Raw genomic sequence first — 19535 nt, 5'->3', positions numbered from 1 at the left:
CTTCCCTACAGTGTTACGATTCAGTTCAAGCCTAACAGCTCTTTTCTACGGTTACTGGAAAAGAGCTTTTTCACAGTGAAAACTAAGGCGAGTCGTTAGCCACTTAGCGGTTAACATTTTATCTTAAAATGTCGAATAATACTGTCAGGATTTCAAACTATACAGTCAAAAAAAAAAAAAAACGAGCATTGAATCAGGAAGAAAGAAAAAAGTACAGTTTACGCTATGTTAATAACTACATAAAATCTTGAGTAATTTACGTTTACATTAAAAAAATACGAGGTACAGATTCTGCACCTTTGCATTGATTCGTGCTGATCTAGCTGTCACCATTTAGTACAACTACAAGTGCATTGATATTTAAAACAGGCTCTCTGTGGTACAACATGGACATTAAAACAAACTGAAAACTTAGACATTTTTGATTAAGGATTTTCACCAGCATTAATCTGCAAGTGTTGCATCTTACTGTATTTTTTTTTTTTTTTACCCTTTTATTACCATCCTTTGATAATGCATCTATTGAAGCGGGCGGTTCTCAAAGGGATCATTTTGTGTGGGTTGAAACAGGAGTCATTAAATTATCCCGTTTCCCCGCTTAAGTAGGTTTATAGCTGAGAAGTGGTGGCTAAGTGGAGCATCTCATGCAGGCAGCTACTGAAGCTACTGAACAGTGATGGAGCATCAGTCTCATGGCAGGATTTCCACGCTGACATGGAGATCACAATCCTAGAAAAAAGAGGAGCGGAGATCTGAATACAGCTACTGAAAATCTCAGAGGAATGTTTCCAGAACCTTGTTGAGTCTGTCATGAAGAATTAAGACAGTTGTGCAGGTAAACCTGGGTGCAACACAGTATTTGCAAGGTGTACCTAATAAAGTGTCCAGTAAGTGTATACATCCTTAGCTTGCTTTTAATAAATTCTACAGAACTGGCAAATCTCACATATGCAGCACAGGTTCACCAAAAACCCACACACAGGTTTTCAGGTCAGTGAAAGCCCGTTTCATGTGCTCACCTGTCATCCCTGATGCGGTAAAAGAAGCCGTAGCCATAGTGCACCATGGGAGCCACAGCCCCGAGAACTGTAGTGTAGCCCACCAGACTGGATGACAGCACGAAGTTACCCCCACCGCCACTGCAGACACAAACAACAGTCACAGACAGAAACCTAATGCACTGCCTTTGCTCTGCAGCAGCTACTCTGGAGAAGCAGATTTCTGGATACTGCACTGTAACATTCTAGGATTTAATATTTAATTAAATTATTTCCAATAGATCATACATTATAAACTAGTAGAGCAGAAATTTAATTTACTGCTTTCATGCGATAAATCAGCTCTGGGTGGCGTACCTCTTTGTGTAAAGGGGATCCATAAATAATTCTGGGGTTGGACGTCCCTCCTCCTTGGCAATAAGATACAGCCCCAGAAGATGCCTGTCAAAACCTGGCAACAATATCACACGACCGCATGAAGTAGGGCATAAAAACTCAAAGAGACTACAAATATGGTTCTTTGTGATGTCAGAAGCCTTGGTTCAGCCCGCAATTATCCGTGCTCTGAACGGATAATTGGAGGTGAGCTTCCCTCCCTCCAAGACATCTACAGGAAGCGGTGCCTGAGGAAAGCAGGGAGGATCATCAAGGACTCCAGTCACCCCAGCCATAAACTGTTCAGACTACTTCCATCAGGAAGGAGGTTCTGCAGCATCCGGTCCCGTACCAGCAGACTGAGAGACAGCTTTTTCCATCAGGCCATCAGACTGCTGAACACTTCATAGACACCTCAGCTTCACTACTGGAACTTTAACATTATGCACTCCATACTGTACAGTAACGCCACTGTTTTGCACATATTCAACTCTGTATATTTTATTTTATATATTTTATTTATTGTTTACTCTATTTAATTTGCAAAATATGTGTACACACACACACACACACACACACACACACACACACGTAGAAAAATATTTAGTATACACATCCAGAAATGCATATACTATTATATATTGTACATATATTTATTAGTTTCAGATGTAGCCATTCTTGTATTTTGCTTGTTTACATTATTGTATTTTGCACAACTCTGTTGCTTGTGAAGCTCGCACACAAGAATTTCACTCACATGTGCTGTACCAATGTACCTGCACATGTGATGTGACAATAAAAAAAAAAAAAAGTCCTACATAGGGAAGCTGACGGGCTAAACGATTTTGTACAACAGATGAATGTAGATGTTGAACTAAAGCAGATTTTTACTGGCTCAGAAGAGTCCAGTGGGGGGTGTAGCAGCTCCGTTTTGCTCAATCAGGCGAACAAAAATTAAGCCAACAAGTTTAATATCAGAAACAAAACTACCAGTGATCAAAGTCATTGTTTTATTGATGATACTTTGGCCCTACATCTCTATTCTGCACACTGCTTGTAGCTGCACCTCATATCTGAGACTAAAACGGGACAGCCAGGGCCAAGTGTAGTCAGGAAAAAGCACGAAGCAGGAATCACAAAGTGAACTAACCTTGTCCTTCCTGTGCTTCAGCCATCAGGTTGTTGTGTCTACTGAAGGCTTGCAGCATGGCCTTCCTCCTGACACCATCCTGAGAGGAAAACATTTAAGTCGAATATGAGATTGCTTCTTCTCTCCTGGGGCCCGTTCTTCGTACGTCGCTCACTACATCCAAGATCAAATGACACATCCAAGATCAAACCATCGCGCTAACCGTGAGCTCGCTAATCCGGTTCTCCGAACACACCTTCCGTTGACGATTAGTACAGCTGGACGCAGTAATGTGACATCACTGGGTGTCGTAAAAGGGGCTACGCATCGATAGTAGAAACATTGATCGGCAACCCTCTGATTGGTCGGCGAAAATGTCGAAGGAGTGCGCTCGGCTCGGTATTTTTCGGCAGCAGAGCAAGAACTCCTGAGTGAGGGATTTCAGGAGTTTCAGAGTTTAATCAGAACGCAAGGGAACACTGCAAAGGCTGCAAAAGCAAGGAGAGAGGGCTGGCAGAAAGTTGCTGACAAATTAAACTCGTAAGTAATTTAATAATAATAATAATAATATATTGGATTTATATAGCGCTTTTCAAGGCACCCAAAGCGCTTTACAATGCCACTATTCATTCACTCTCACATTCACACACTGGTGGAGGCAGCTACAGTTGTAGCCACAGCTGCCCTGGGGCAGACTGACAGAAGCGAGGCTGCCATATCGCGCCATCGGCCCCTCTGGCCAACACCAGTAGGCGGTAGGGTAGATTTATTATATTACACTATATTATCCAATATTATATTACATTATATTATATTGTTATATTATATCCTCTTTCACATTAGAGCCACAACAGGACCCACTAGAACATGGGAACAAGTAAAAGTGAAATATAAGAATATTCTATAGAATGGTAATATTTATCACTTATATTGCTTTTCGTCTCTTGGAAAGAGACCCTGGAATAATCTGTTTGTTTATAACAGCAACCAAGAAAAGGGCAGAGCAACAAAAGACAGGTGGTGGTCCTGCACCCCCTCGTCAACAAGTTGGTTAAGTAAATAATATCCTCACGGGAAAATCGATATCTCTCTATGAGCACACTGTCGCGCTGAGCTAAAGGATCCTGTCTGTCCCGCAATATATGCTGAATTCTGAGGACTCTCCTTATCAATCTTGCACCTTCCGCAATGGGTTGCTCGCGTATACGGACAGGACATGGCTGCGACAGGCTTCCCAAATCCACCTTGGCTTTTATAGCCGTGGTCTCTCATCTTGATTACACAAAGTAATTTACAATTACTACTCTGAAATATGAATTACATCTGTAATAATCACATACATGTAATAGAATGTTAATAGTACATTTCCCTTTTTTAGGAAATGACCTGTATGTATCTGTGTGACATCAATAAAAGGATCAAGTGCTGCATTATCTTCAGTTACATTGATGTTATTTATTTGTGGTGAAACGGTGGCGGAATGTCGCTGTTGCTTTCGTATGATGACGCGGACATACCTGCGTGGCCGCGATCTAATCCTGTTTACATAAAGTAAACCTGCTCCCGAGCAGGTTTACGCTTACGGCTCTGTTGCTATGACAGCAAGTCCCGGATGAGCTTCGGGGAACCGACTGATCCAGGATCACGCGAAATCGTCAACAATCTAATCCGGCTAACCTACTTAGTGAGGTACGAAGAACGGGCCCCAGCTCTTCTGTGATTTTCCCAAATACTGTCACACACTCACATTGCATGTGGGGTCCATCATGGTTTTACACCAATTCACAGCCTCCTGGGTGCAGGGGCGCATCGTCTCAGTCCTGCCGTGATAAAATTTGCGCGTCATTGCCGTCTCATAACAACTTCCTGGCCTGTAAGAGGAAAGAGGACACCTTCAGGGCCACGAATGTCACTGACAATAATGATAATAAAAGTGTGTGCTTAACCACAGCTTACTTCTTGTGCAGTCTGTAGTAGGCCAGCTGCATCGCCAGCTGAACAAAAGTGTCTGGATGGAGCTTCTTCTGTTTGATGGTAGATTTACCAAATGCTGTGAAAGCATAGCACACAACCTGGAGGTCTTGTGCCTGGAAAACCGAGAGAGAACGAATGGTTAAATGCTCTGGACCACACAGCAAACGTCAGCATGACTGATGACGCCTGCAAATAATCAATTTCCCATCTTATGTTTCCGCTGTGCTTCTAATATGTTTTCGTTGTTCAGCCACATGGAGTTTAACTCAATCAGATTTTCTTCTGCAGGAAAATAAAATCAGTGAAAAAAAGGCTGCACACCTTTTCAAATGTGACTTTTTTCAAATTTCAATCCTAACCTTGCATCACAGATTCAGTGTTTGCAGTTAATCTATGGAGGATTTTAGTTTCACCACAGCAGGAACAGCTCAACAACATCCACTCTCGTACTATTAGGCTGTTCAGAGGAGTGTCCTGTGTGCGTGTGTTTTCTCAGGTTTTTATATGTGCAGCTTGTTAAACTGTACCATAATAACATCAAGAATTACACCCCGCTTTAAAGACACAGCAGTTCAAACTGTGCATCACACTGTCGCTGAAACCTGACTTTAAGACAATCACTGAAATGTATAAAGGTTATCACACTTGACTCTAATCTGCGGCTAAGAACAGAGGACACACAACATGAAAAGCTGTTCAATCAATAAAATTCATTTCACTTTGATCTACACCAAACTGAAGTGATTTCCACGTCTCTAATCAAGTTTCATATCTGTAATCTGTAGCTGTCATGTCACAAATAAACAGCAGCACCAGGAGCATTAAAACAAACTGAAACATTTTTTCATTGAGGATTTTCACCAGCATTAATCTGCAAGTGTTGCATTTTACTGTATTTTTTTACCCTTTTATTACCATCCTCTGATAATGTATCTGATCGAAGCGGGCGGTTCTCAAAGGGATCATTTTGTGTGGGTTGAAAGAGGAGTCACATGACGTGTGAAAAGCCCCTTTTTTTATGTGAGCGCGCTCAGAGCGGAAAGCCTAGCTTAAAAGAGAAAGTTACTGATGACTGTTGTTATAACCGTCATCTCCGTGTGGGGTTTTAGGTGTTGAACTTCCTTCATAGTACACTAGTACCTAATAATATTTTATCCATATATAAAGATAAAACATTTTATTATATTCTTACATGACTATATTCTAGATCCTTTTTTTATATTTCATATCTTTAGATTTATATTTATTTATTTTATGTTAGACTCATGTTGTGCAGTCTGATGACGAGTAAAAGCACTGAATTTTTGCTCTGATATAACTTCTGAATGACCTTAAAGTGGCTTTTCTATGCTATTCTATTCTACGAGGTTTCTGTAAATGTGTTTTCACGTCTTTCCTTGACAGAATTATGTGTTTTCCAGCAAGTTCATGGAAACGTGCCTATTTTGCCTATTTCAAGACAGCCTATTCAGTGTCATCAGGGGTTTTCTGAGGTTTCATTTGGGATTAACGATAGCTCACCGACTCGATGTATTGCTTTTTGGCATGACTGATATCGCCAATGACTTTTTCATCCATAGTGAACACCAGCTCCTCGGGGAAGGACACCAGTCTGACTGCATCTGAGCCCTGAAAATCCCAGACATGCATGTGTGTCAGAAAAATGAAAAGAATAGTCAGGAAATGTTTGACACGATGTGCACCGTCAAGTGTTTACCTTCCATTTGCCCTCTGTAGCTTTGAGCTGCTGGTCCAAATACCAGCACATAGACACCAGCACCATAGCATCATACGGCGCATGCTGCGAAACAAGTCGAGTTTTTAAGGTATTAAAACAGCTGATTTTGGTTGGACTGCATGTTTCACTGGCAAATCAATGAGTACAATCATCTTGAACCTCAGCGCAGCTTTGTACGAACAAGCACACTCACATCACAATTGGATCCGAACGTGCCATCTGAGAACACGACTGAGTTGTACGATTTGTCACCCCAGCGGATGGTGGGGTTGCCGGTGAGAGCTTCTGCAGTCATCTGAACTCAAAAGTACAAAATTTGGAAAGAAAATAAATAAACAAGTAAATCAGACACAACTCTTTCTCATGATTTAAATAGCGAGTCATATTTTAGATCTGCGCAGTCCGTACATTTGAGTAGTTCTCTGGGGTAGAGTAGGGTTTCACTTCATCCAGAGAAATGACGAACAAGCTGCTCTGGATGGTCTCTAGGATGGTGTTATTGTGTGGATCGATGCTTATAAGATGCTCTCTGGCCTGCAGTGAAAGTAAACAAAGCGCTAATCATGAGATACGCCACAGTAACATGATACCTTCTTCACAAACTATATTCACTTTTTTTTTTTTTAAGTCCTCCAAACATGAGCGCCCCTACCTTCGCCCAGCGAGTCCTCTCCTCTGAGGTGAGCACAGCCACGCCGTCTCCCTCAGGCTCTGAGTCACAGCGCTCCTTCACATAGCTCAGCTGCCTGAAAAGGTAAACAAACACATGCTGCATCAGCCTTGTTTGCTCTTCACTCTGCAGCTTTAACCAAATTATACAGGACATCTGGAGGAAAATGAATGGATGATTAGGCGATGAGTGTGGACTGCTTCCCATAATGATGAACAAAAATAAAACACTTTAATATGTAAAACAGACAAAATAAATATTTTAGACTTCTGTATGTTTTATGTAACCTGAAAAAAGCCAAACAACACTAAACATAAACAGACTTCAGCCTAAATGAAATGAAATGAACCTCCTGCATACGGGGGATCTTCTTGAAACTGAAGCAGAAAGGAAATGGTATACACCCCTAACTTATCTCAGCAGCGTGTTGCGCTGACCAACGCATCAAGAAAGCTGATTGGTTCATCCAAACAAGCACTAGTCTGCTGCGTGTGACTAAAGGGGCTACGTTTTTCAGCTCGCCTGGTTCTGCTGGAGGTCACAACTGTTGCCAAGTGCTTCCTCAAAGGGCATCAACTGATAGTTGAGACTTATTTCAATATAAAAGCACCTTAAGTCAAACGTTGGTGTGGATTGGTGCTATATAATCAAATGGAAAAAAATTATTTTCTTTTTTTGGAACATTTTAAATAGATTCTCTAACTAATATTACTGCTCGCTGTGTGATACTGATCATCCAAGAAGTCTGTGCCTCAGTTTGGGTAAGTCCGATACTAGCCCTTAGCATCCGTACTATAACCTCTGACTCGAAAAACCAAACCAGTGCTAAATTCCAAACCCAGTGGGTGACATCACAATGGTTCTGTCCATGTTTTATATGTTATGCATGTGAAACAGCCCCCTGGTGGACACACTGTACAAGTACACTATGCTGTAAATCTGTAGCATATGAAGAAGGAAAATTGGTAGCATAATTTCAGGTTTCGTGTGCTTTTTTTCCCCCCCCTTACTGCACCTTAAAGCCTTTTCTTACAGTGGTAAAAATAAATAAATAAATAAATAACCTCCAAAAGTTGATTCTGTTCATCTGGACGTAGTGTTTTGTGGGAGAAACATTTTGTCACTCATCCAAGTCACTTCTGGTTTCCCCAATCTTATAAACAGTACATTGGCATAATGACTGAAACCAGTCCACTGAGGGACAATGGGCTGGGAGGTCAGTTCCTTAATCTTAGGTAGCTCAGAGCTACCTCGTCAGGCCAGGACTCGGCAGTCTATTTACACCTACAGGCCAGTGGATACTCTTTCAAGGATGAGGATGTACACATCCTGGACAGGGAGGAACGCTGGTTTTTTGCGCGGAGTCAAGGAGGCCATTTACGTGTAAAGGGAAAGACCATCTCTGAATCGAGGAGGGGACCTAATGGTACATCTTTCACCATCTTACAATGCTGTGATTGCAGCCATTCCCCAACTCTCTATGAATGGTACTCATGGCCATTGATCAGTGGTCTTTGATCAGTGGTTGTTGATCAATGGTCATGAGAATTTGCATAATTAAGATTAAGGAACTGACCTCACAGCCCATTGTTCCTCAGTGGTGCTGGTTTCAGTCATTATGCAAATGTACTGTTTATAAGATTTGGGGAAACCTGCAGTCAGCTGAGACTGAAGAAGTCACTTGGATGAGTGACGAAATGTTTCTCCCACAAAACGCTACGTCCAGAAGAACAGAATCAACTTTTGGAGATTTACTTTCCTGGATGATTGAGAATGCATCAAGACGATAAATAAAAAACAGTAGAAATTTTCTGATGATGAGGTGCTTTTCTTTAATAGTTCTACTTGTTTACTTCTACATAAATACAGAGTGTCATAAATACTTCTACTAAAATATTTCATGCATCTTTGCAACTCTCTGTTCCCTCTCTGTAGGAGGGATGCAAAGACAGAAGCAAGCTGATGTGTTATCCAAATGTGACCACAGCCTCCCTGCTCCTCAGCTGAGGCAGAAGAGCTCTTTGGGCTACGTAGTGGAATACTGGTCAACAAGATTTATAATATTGTTATTATTTTTTATTTTTTAACTCTTTCCTAAAGAAAGAGTTATGTCCTCTTTCTTTTGCTACTGGTTCTGTTGAGGCTTACAAATGCTGGATATGTAAAATATGAGCAAATATTTTGTGCATAAAAATTATTTTTTGGATTCACTAATTCTTAATATGGCTTTTCATTTTGAACCAAACTTGATTTTTCAGATGTTTTACATGTGAATACATAGATCTGACCAATCAGAACACTGTGCTCACAGTTCAAAGCTGAAAGTACACATAGTGCAATAATACTATTTTATCTCAGACACACAGCTAAATGCTGCTCTGGCTCTGAGATAAAATTGCCCCCCTGACATCCTGAAACATCTAAAAACTCAACACTTCTGTTTGTATATACGCTACACAACAAGTATGAATCTGAGACATTCAGAATTGTGTCGCTTTTTGGCTGCACTAACTGTGTAAAGGCCTTCAGTCTGTTTAGTCTGGATACAAGGTTTCTAATTGGGTTTTACTCTCAAGTGCGTTTAATCTTTACCTGAGAATTTCTGGAGGAGTGAGGATTTCTCCATCACAAAGTGCATCAAATGTGAATATCCTCCCCCGGCACATCACTACCAAATGGGAGGGGCACGGACCCTCACGCTCTGTGACACAGCAGAGCATGCATGTTAGACAAGGGTGACAGGCAAGCAGAGGAAAAAGGGTCAAAGTGCCGCAGGTAAGTTTGCGGCAAAGATAAGAGCAGAATTTATTCTACCTGTCTTGAAGTAGTTTCGGATGGTGTCTTTCTTCACTCCGGGTACTTTACAGGTGCAGAAGAGCATTCTGAACTGGTCCATGTCCAACGGCGTTTTCCCTGCTTTCTGAGGAGCCAGCCTCTCTCTAAAATAAGCAGTGACGGAAAGATATTTAAATGCAAAAAAGACAGAGCAACACATCCTAAAACACAGCTTTCATACATGCGAGTGTGCTCGTCTTACGTGCGAAGTAGGTTCCAGTACTGCAGTGTGTGCCATGTGATAATACTGGCCCTCTGCAGGTAAGTTCCCTCAGCAGGTGGCCAGCAGTGCTCCAGGTAGGGTGCTGGGCCACCAAAGTTCACATTGAGCTGAGAGGGGATGCGCAACTCCAGATACGCCGTGTCCAACCACCATTCTTCCAGCTGGAGGACAAAGCAAACAAAAACATCAAACAGTCAACTGCATCACACTTGTAACTAAAGAGGAGACGCTAAAGACAAAAACAAGGCTTTTATATCTCAAACACACACCCAGTTCTTCTTTGTCTTGGCTCTCTGGAGGAGTTTCTTGTGCAGCTCCTGGCCAACACCCGCTTGGAATTTCCTCACAGTCTCCTTCGTAGCTTTAAAGTCTTTCTCAGAGGCGAATGGACGAACTGAAGCACAATAAAGTGAAAACATGGAAGATTAGTCCCTCTGTTAAACAAGTGCGCCAGCTTCTGGTCATTTTGTTTTGATGTAGTAACTGCTTTCAAAAACAACAAGTCTGATCGCACCTGTTTATGCAAAGGATTCTTTGTTTTGTTTTGTTTTACTTTACAGCAGAACGAGCAGAAAATATACAAATGAAACAAATGAAATGATGCAGAGACAGAAATGTGCCAACAAAGCTAGAGTGCTTTGTTTTTCATTCACACTTCCGGCACACTAATAATCTTACTGAATGATTTCTTTAGCCTTTGGTACAAAGAAAAAGTCCTATTCAATTTAATTCAACTTTATTTATATAGCGCTAAATCACAACAATCAAATCACTTGGTGACAGCGGGGAGGGAAAAAGAAACAAACAATCATGCTACTCTTTCAATCAATGTTATTAGACAAACTGGTCATGAAAGAGAAACTGAAGACTCATTGTTACTTTCAGACAGTCAGTCTGAAACATTTTAACATTGTTTAAAGCAGGGGTGTCAAACATAAGGCCCGGGGGCCAGAACTGGCCGGGCAAAGACTCCAATCTAGCCCACTGGATGGCTTAGGAAAATGTCAAGGACATAAAACAGAACACACAAAGAACATAAAAGTTTGGACCTTCAACTATATTTTTACAAGTTTTACAGCTTTTCTTACTGATAACGAAATACCCCATGGGCGTTCATGCTATACCAAAGTAATTAAATATTACATTTACAACTTAAATTTAAGCCCAGTCCTGCTGACAGATTTCATTCATTTACTACAGCAGCATTTCTACATAATGTAGAAAAACTAACAGATACTATTGAAATTGCTCTTCTTTGTCTTATATTAAAACATCTCAGCAATTAAATGTGTAGTTAAACTTCTTTACACTGACAGGTCTGACCCACATAAGATCAAAGTGAGCTGTATGTGGCTCGTGATGTAAAATGGTTTGAAGTGTCCATAAACTTTAGGCAGGACCACCCTGAGAAAATAAGGTGAAAAATCATGGTTAGAGTTATCGGCAGAAATGTGAAATTCTGACTGATGTTAAAGGTAAAAGCAGGGCAATAGATTAGATTAGATAGAACTTTATAAACCCCAAAACAAACCCAACCTAAATCCAGCTGTTTGACTGAGTTGTATACGTGCTGACTGCTGGAAAAGCTCAGGCTGATCACATTAAACAGCTGGTTGAGAGAGTAACAAAAACAAAATGTGGCCGCTTTGTAGAATTTCCACTTCTATTAGTGGAAGTCCTTCTAATCCTCCTCACAACCAGTGTAGAGATGGAAACCAAAGACAGCAAAGCGAGCTCTGTGTAGTGATCGAAAGAATGAGATTGCACATACAAGAGGTGGAAATGAGCTTTTTCTGAAGGGTGGCTTGCCTCTAACTTTGAGTCAGCGTGAGGAGTTCAGTCATGAGGAGCTCAGAGTACTAGTGTAATTTTAGTATCGATTCAATATCAAGTGATCCATAATTAATAAGCTATAATTATCCCACAAAGGCAGCTTATTTTGTGGAGTGCAGCATGTCATGATTTATGAGATGAATCAACATCAATTTGCAATTCTGGACACATTTTAATAACCAGTAAATCAGTGATTTTTACTTTCCACAACAACATGGTAATGCACAACAATCATGCCATCATCGACCTGTTACCAGTACCAGCGTTGGTATCGATACTATCAATATTTGGATCGACGCAGGACAACAGAATTATCTCCACTGAACACACCAACATAATCATTACTTTGCTGGATAGAAAAAGAAGGAGAAATCTCCAAAACAGCAAGTCAGTGGGTGACATTTTTCTTTTAGGTGTGGGTGAAAGTGGCCAATCATTAGAAACTGCAAAAAGAGATCAAATTATTAAGGTGGCCTGCCTATAATCCTGTTTTTAAGCCACCATTACAAGACATAAGATGCAGACAGTGGGTTTACTGCAGTATTACATCTATATCTTGAATTGCCAAGGGGTGGCATTTGTGTGGTTTTAAGGAGATGTGTCAGAAACATAAGTAGGCTAAACATGATTTTTTACAGATATTTGAAGCTTTGTGATTTACTTTTCCAAAAAAATTAAAGGTCTGTGTCCAAATGAAGTCCCTAATGTTATCCAGATATTCATGGATGCTTATAACTTAGGGAATAGAAATGGTCTAGTAAGTCGGCTGTACCGTAGTACTGTAACAATGAATAAGGACGAAACAAACTATGCTAAACAGCGCAGAGTAAAGGGACTGAACATTGTTATTACTGAAGAGGAATGGCTCCACACTTGGAAAACATCTTCTTCCACCAGCTCTCACATCTGGAGGGACTTTTGTTGGAAAAACCAGACCCACTTCTTTATCACTCCCAAGCAGAAGTCAAAACAGATAGGGACTCGACTGCTGCTCCAGTCAACTGAGGTATCTGACCAGCATACCTCCTGCGACTCCTTGGTGAAGTGTTTTGTAAATGTCCCACTAAAAGGGAGACCCAAGGGCCGATCCAGGACATGCTGGACAGATTATGTATCTGAGTTGGCTTGGGAACATCCAAATGAGCTGGAGAAGGTGTCAGGAGAGAGGGGAGGTCTGTCTGCCTCTCTGCTTAGATTGCGCCCCCCGTAACCCAGATACAGAACATGGAAAATGGTTGGGTGGATGGATGGATACAGAAAATACTCATATATATATATATATATATATATATATATATATATATAAAAAACACCCAGCACGCCCCTGCGGGCGGTTTATCCTTCAAGCTCGGGTCCTCTACCAGAGGCCTGGGAGCTTGAGGGTCCTGCGCAGTATCTTAGCTGTTCCCAGGACTGCGCTCTTCTGGACAGAGATCTCCGATGTTATTCCTGGGATCTGCTGGAGCCACTCGCCTAGCTTGGGAGTCACCGCACCTAGTGCTCCGATTACCACGGGGACCACCATTACCTTCACCCTCCACATCCTCTCGAGCTCTTCTCTGAGCCCTTGGTATTTCTCCAGCTTCTCGTGTTCCTTCTTCCTGATATTGCTGTCATTCGGAACCGCTACATCGATCACTACGGCCGTCTTCTTCTGTTTGTCTACCACCACTATGTCCGGTTGGTTAGCCACCACCATTTTGTCCGTCTGTATCTGGAAGTCCCACAGGATCTTAGCTCGGTCATTCTCCACCACCCTTGGGGGCATCTCCCATTTTGACCTCGGGACTTCCAGGTTATACTCGGCACAGATGTTCCTGTACACTATGCCGGCCACTTGGTTATGGCGTTCCATGTATGCCTTGCCTGCTAGCATCTTGCACCCTGCTGTTATGTGCTGGATTGTCTCTGGGGCATCTTTACACAGCCTGCACCTGGGGTCTTGCCTGGTGTGATAGACCCCAGCCTCTATGGATCTTGTGCTCAGAGCTTGTTCTTGTGCTGCCATGATTAGTGCCTCTGTGCTGTCTTTCAGTCCAGCTTTGTCCAGCCACTGGTAGGATTTCTGGATATCAGCCACCTCCTCTATCTGCCGGTGGTACATACCGTGCAGGGGCCTGTCCTTCCATGATGGTTCCTCGTCTCCCTCCTCTTTCTTGGGTTTCTGCTGCCTGAGGTATTCACTGAGCACTCGGTCAGTTGGGGCCATCTTCCCAATGTATTCTTGGATGTTCGTTGTCTCATCCTGGACTGTGGTGCTGACACTCACCAGTCCCCGGCCCCCTTCCTTCCGCTTAGCGTACAGCCTCAGGGTGCTGGACTTGGGGTGAAACCCTCCGTGCATGGTAAGGAGCTTTCTTGTCTTTATGTCAGTGGCTTCTATCTCCTCCTTTGGCCAGCCTATTACCCCAGCAGGGTACCTGATCACGGGCAGGGCGTACGTGTTGATGGCCTGGATCTTGTTCTTACCATTCAGCTGACTCCTCAGGACTTGCCTGACCCTCTGCAGGTACTTGGTGGTTGCAGCCTTTCTAGCGGCCTCTTCATGGTTCCCATTTGCCTGCGGGATCCCCAGGTACTTGTAACTGTCCTCTATGTCTGCAATGTTGCCTACTGGTAGTTCAATCCCCTCAGTTCTGACTACCTTCCCTCTCTTTGTTACCATCCGACTACACTTCTCCAGTCCGAACGACATTCCAATGTCATTGCTGTATAGCCTGGTAGTGTGGATCAGTGAATCGATGTCTCGTTCACTCTTGGCATACAGCTTGATGTCATCCATGTACAGGAGGTGGCTGACAACTGCTCCGTTCCGTAGTCGGTATCCGTAGCCAGCCTTGTTAATGATCTCACTGAGGGGGTTCAGGCCTATGCAGAACAGCAGTGGGGACAGAGCATCTCCTTGGTAGATCCCGCACTTGATGGTGACTTGTGCTATGGGCTTGGAGTTGGCCTCTAGTGTTGTACGCCACATCCCCATTGAGTTCCTGATGAAGGCTCTTAGGGTCCCATTGATCTTGTACAATTCTAGGCATTCCAGTATCCAGCTGTGGGGCATTGAGTCATAGGCCTTCTTGTAATCAATCCAGGCAGTGCACAGGTTGGTCAGTCTGGTCTTGCAGTCTCGGCTGATTGTTCTGTCTACCAGTAGCTGGTGTTTTGCGCCTCTGGTATTCTTGCCAATTCCTTTCTGTGTCCCGCTCATGTATTGACCCATGTGCCTGTTCATCTTAGCCGATATGATGCCTGACAGGAGCTTCCATGTAGTACTGAGGCAGGTTATTGGTCGGTAGTTGGAGGGGACCGGTCCCTTCTTGGGGTCCTTGGGGATCAGGACCGTCCGACCTTCGGTTAGCCATTCCGGGTGTCTCTCGTTAACTAGCAGCTGGTTCATTTGTGCTGCCAGACGCTCGTGGAGTGCAGTCAGCTTCTTTAGCCAGTAGGCGTGAACCATGTCGGGCCCTGGTGCTGTCCAACTCTTCATACTGGAGACCCTTTCTTGGATATCTGCCACTGTGATGGTTACTGGACCCTGTTCAGGGAGGTCGCTGTGGTCTGCCCTCAGATCCACTAGCCACTGAGCATTGCCGTTATGGGTTGCGTCCTTCTCCCATATGCTCTTCCAGTATTGCTCCGTCTCCAGCCTTGGTGGTGCTGTTCTCTTATTATTGTTCCCTTGCCACTGAGAGTACACCTTTGCTGGTTCTGTGGAGAACAGCTGGTTTATTCTCCTGCCTTCTATCTCTCTGGTGTACCTCGGCTGGCCAAGGCTGTGAGTCTTTGCTTGGCAGTTTCCAAGGCCTCAGGTATGGACAGCTTGCTGTATTTCTTAGGCACCTTATTTGTCGCACCTTTCTGCAACTCCGTTAGTTGGCTAACCTCCCTCCGTGCTACTTTGATCTTGCCCTCTAGCCTCCTTCTCCATGGAGGGTACTGCCCCTTGTCGCTGTTCAACTTGTAGCCAAGCATCTCACTGATCACTGTTGCCGTATTGTAGATCAGCTTGTTAGTGTCGGTAATCGTGGTTGTAGGTATTGCCCGTAGTGCTGCATTAACATCATCTAGCAGACCTTCTGAGGGAACTTCACGTAATCTTGGTAACCGGCTACGGGGGATCCAGGTTTCAAGCTTGGCCATGATCCTATTTTTCAGGTCAGTTCCTCTCGCATATATTTATATATATATTTATATATATATTTATGTGTGTGTGTGTTTATAGGTGTTTCTAATGGTTTGACTGAGTGCATATAAACTTGTTCTAAAACATTCACACATATATCTGATAACACCTGCATGATTCCTGCTACAGTTAAATCCTTAAGCTTTTAGAAAATGACACAATTCTGCACACCACAAGAGTGGATTTCAAATTAAACAATGAAGATGTAACAGCTTCAGCTTTGATTCAGCAGGTTTCACAGACATTTTGCCATAACTGTTTAGCATTTACAGCCATTGTCAGAGGCTCAGGGGTGCACAAATTAAAAGTTTAATTTAAGTTTAATGAGTGTATGAAACCAACAGTTTGACTATAAATTATGCTGGAATGCTCACATAAATGAGCTAAAAACAAACTATTGCAAAAATGTATAAAACAAGACATTTTAAATAAGAAAATTAACACACATGCTATATTGATCCTAATAGGTATCAGAATCAGAATACTTTATTGATCCCTGGAGGAAATTATTTTTTGTTACAGTGCTCCATTATAAATCAACATTAAGACAAGACAGACAATACGCTAACTAAGAATAGTACAATATATACATATATATATATACATACATACATACATACATAAGTCACTCATAAATAAATAGCTGGAAAAGAAACATGTGTAGTTGTAGCAGTAACCAGTGTGTTAAGTGGATGCGTTGTACAGGGAGATGGCCACAGGCAGGAAAGATTTCCTGTGTCGTTCAGTGGTGCTATATAAATATATGATCTACTGTGTGGAGGTTTGCACAAACGTATACACAACCAACGCTAATCCAGTTTACATACTATAGAAGAGTTATAAATTGATTATTAAGAAGAAACCAGCAGAATATTCATAAAACTCGATGCCTTAAAATTAGTAAGTGGATCTCAGCACTGCAACAACATGCTTTACAAACTTTATTTACATGTTTGTTTGTTTTTAATTGGGGCAGGAAAAAAATGAGAAAACTAACTTCAAAAAAGATTTTTCACTATGTAAATAAAAAATGCTCAAAAATCAGGCAGTAAACAAATATAAAACTGGGGTACAGTATGACTGTTTTTGTTCTAGTTCAGTCCTAATATTGCATCATCTTTGGTGTTTGTTTTGGTGAAACGAAATGTAAAAAGCATAGGTGTAATTAAGCTTCAGCCTACACCTTTTGGTTAATAATTTGTGTTCTTCCCATTAAATTAAATTCAATTGTGAGCATTTATTTATTTAACATCTTATTTTATGTTGTTTTAAAAAAGAAACCGTGTGTCTAGAATCACAGACCAGAATCACTAACGCTGGTTAATAGAAAACCACAGACTGCACCAATGACACAGACAAGTTTCAAACAGATACGACATATGGACAACTGAAAGGTCACATGACAAATATTTACAAAAGCCTGGAAACTGACTAACTTGATGACAGCAGACATCCTACCTGCATCCAGGTACTTAGAAAGGCTGCTCTGCAGTGAGGGTACAGGCAGGGGCGGCAGACTGTTTTGGTACTGAAAGGTTTGCTCCGGCAGAGACTGAGACAGCTGATTTGCCATTTCCTTTCCCCCTGTCACAAAAGAAACATTACAGTGATATGAAGCAGAGCCTTTCCACGCTTTATATCACTGATATACCAGGGTGGGGGTACTTATATAATAGACAAACCTTGATAACACTAATTATTCTTTGTTTTTTGCGGATACATTTAAAAGCAGTTATATATTTGTTTTAATACTGAAAAATAACAGCACTATAAACCATTTGAAGACCCTGTGATTATGACTGGTTTTGCTTTGAACACATGAAGCTTTTGTGGTTTATGACATTTAAAAAAAAAAAATCATTGTAAAACATTTAAACTGTGCATTTCATAGCATTTTACCTTCAACAACCACCTTATCTAGTACTTAAAGCAGCAACACCTGGATAATAAGCTGACAATGCTGAAAGCGCATTCATCATTACTTCCAGTTAAAACACTCATATTATTTATTGCCTTGGGTAACAGATTTAAAACAACAGTAAGGCTTGCACTGTGTAAGTCTCAAACATGAGCAGTTGCATACTGTGTCACAGTGACAGCTTTGACATGTTTCTGAACAAAACTCGGCAAATCCTGAGCTCAGCTATCAGCACCACATTAAAACTATTAAACTCCTACCTCTCCGTGCTCGGGCAGAGACCTGTTAGTGCAAACGACCAAACTGTTTACAATAAACACTTATTAACCGGGTAACACTGAGCTGATAAGGTGCACTCGCTCGTCTCGCCCCTGTCGGCGTTAATGTCGAGTGCAAACGCAAACAATAGTTGAGGAGCAGCTCGTTAGCTTACTTTAACTGCACTGTAAAGCTGGACTGTTAGCTCCCGTTGCTCACCTGCCGCGGGCTCTGGAGGCTTTCAGCGCAAATGTTGTGAACGTGCGGGTTTGGTTTCTTATATAAGCCGGTGTAGCAGCCGTTCAGTTGTTGTGCTGGACTGCAGCTGTAGCCCTTCACCTTTACCCCACTAAACCATAGACTCAAGCCAGCCCGGAACAGCTCACTGCGCATGCGCGGGCAATTGCCCTGGCTTGAATTACTTATGAGTGAAATAATAAAGAGGCTTTGAAGGGTGAGGTCAGGCAGGCAGTGTGTGGCAACAACCTAAAACTTTGGAAAGATTAGGCCTGAAAAATACATGAAACCACACCTTTCAGCGGATACTTTATTAGATACACCTGTTTATCTAATCAGCCAATCACACTGCACCTCAAAGCATTTAAGGGACGTTGACGTGAACAAAAGGAGCTGCTGGAGTTCAAAGCGAGCATCAGAATGAGGGGGAAAGGTGATTTAAGCGATTTTGAATGTGGTGTGGTTGTTGATCCCAGATGGGCTGGTCTCAGTGTTTCAGGAAATGCAGATCTACTGGGATTTTCCGACACAGCCATCTCTACTGTAACTGCAATAACAACTGTATGCAGAAGAGCATCTCCAAATGCAGATGAGCTTCAGCTGCAGAACACCAAACGAGATGCCGCTCCTGTCAGCTATAAACAAGAAACTGAGGAAACTATAGTTTATAGTCTGCACAGGCTCTCCAAAATTAGACAACAGATGATTGGAAAAACATTGGCTGGTCTAATGAAACAACATGAAAGCATGGATCAACAGGATAATGGACTGTGTCACAAAACTAAAATAATCTTAAGCTGGTTTCTTGAACGTGACAATGAGTTCACTGTACTCAAACGGCCTCCACAGTCAGCAGGTCTTAACACAAGAGAGCACCTTTGGGATGTGGTACAGTGGGAGATTTGCATCATGGAAATCTGCAGCAACTGTGTGATGTTGACTTATTTTAAAACATTTCCAGAAAATTGTTGAATCTATGCCATGAAGATGCCGGCAGCTGTCAGGACACCAGCAAAACAAAAACTAGAAAGAAACCAGTAAGGAGGATGAGGAGAGAGCAACCGTCTGTGTCCACCAGCTTGAACTTTGAGGGTTGTGGTGTTGCCTCTCCAGTGCACCTGTTGTCCACTTAGGTTGGCACCAAAGCAGGTGTTGCAGGTGTAGTTC

At 42.2% G+C, this 19535-nt stretch overlaps 1 protein-coding gene across 3 annotated transcripts; it reads right to left on the bottom strand.

Moving 5' to 3' along the window:
• Positions 1-473: 473 nt before the first annotated feature.
• On the bottom strand, positions 474-18631 carry crot (carnitine O-octanoyltransferase). Of its 3 annotated transcripts, none has more exons than XM_004541335.6 (17): positions 18307-18631; positions 17414-17539; positions 10212-10336; positions 9922-10103; positions 9699-9823; positions 9477-9585; positions 6867-6960; positions 6623-6748; positions 6408-6509; positions 6194-6277; positions 5998-6105; positions 4459-4589; positions 4250-4373; positions 2524-2602; positions 1356-1449; positions 1020-1139; positions 474-729 (listed from the first exon to the last, which is right to left on the bottom strand). In XM_004541335.6, exons 2-17 carry the CDS (start codon positions 17526-17528, stop codon positions 609-611), a joined length of 1839 nt encoding a protein of 612 aa, XP_004541392.2. In that variant the 5' UTR covers positions 17529-17539; positions 18307-18631; the 3' UTR covers positions 474-608. The 3 variants fall into 3 exon arrangements, with proteins under 3 accessions (XP_004541392.2, XP_004541391.2, XP_076746115.1); XM_004541334.5 differs by having other exon boundaries at positions 18351-18630; XM_076890000.1 differs by lacking the exon at positions 18307-18631 and adding an exon at positions 18134-18248.
• Between the last annotated feature and the right edge of the window lie 904 nt (positions 18632-19535).

Source organism: Maylandia zebra, linkage group LG11 (genome assembly GCF_041146795.1).
Source record: "Maylandia zebra isolate NMK-2024a linkage group LG11, Mzebra_GT3a, whole genome shotgun sequence".
In the NCBI taxonomy this organism is placed as follows: Eukaryota; Metazoa; Chordata; class Actinopteri; order Cichliformes; family Cichlidae; genus Maylandia; species Maylandia zebra.
This window is presented reverse-complemented; position numbering and strand designations above follow the sequence as displayed.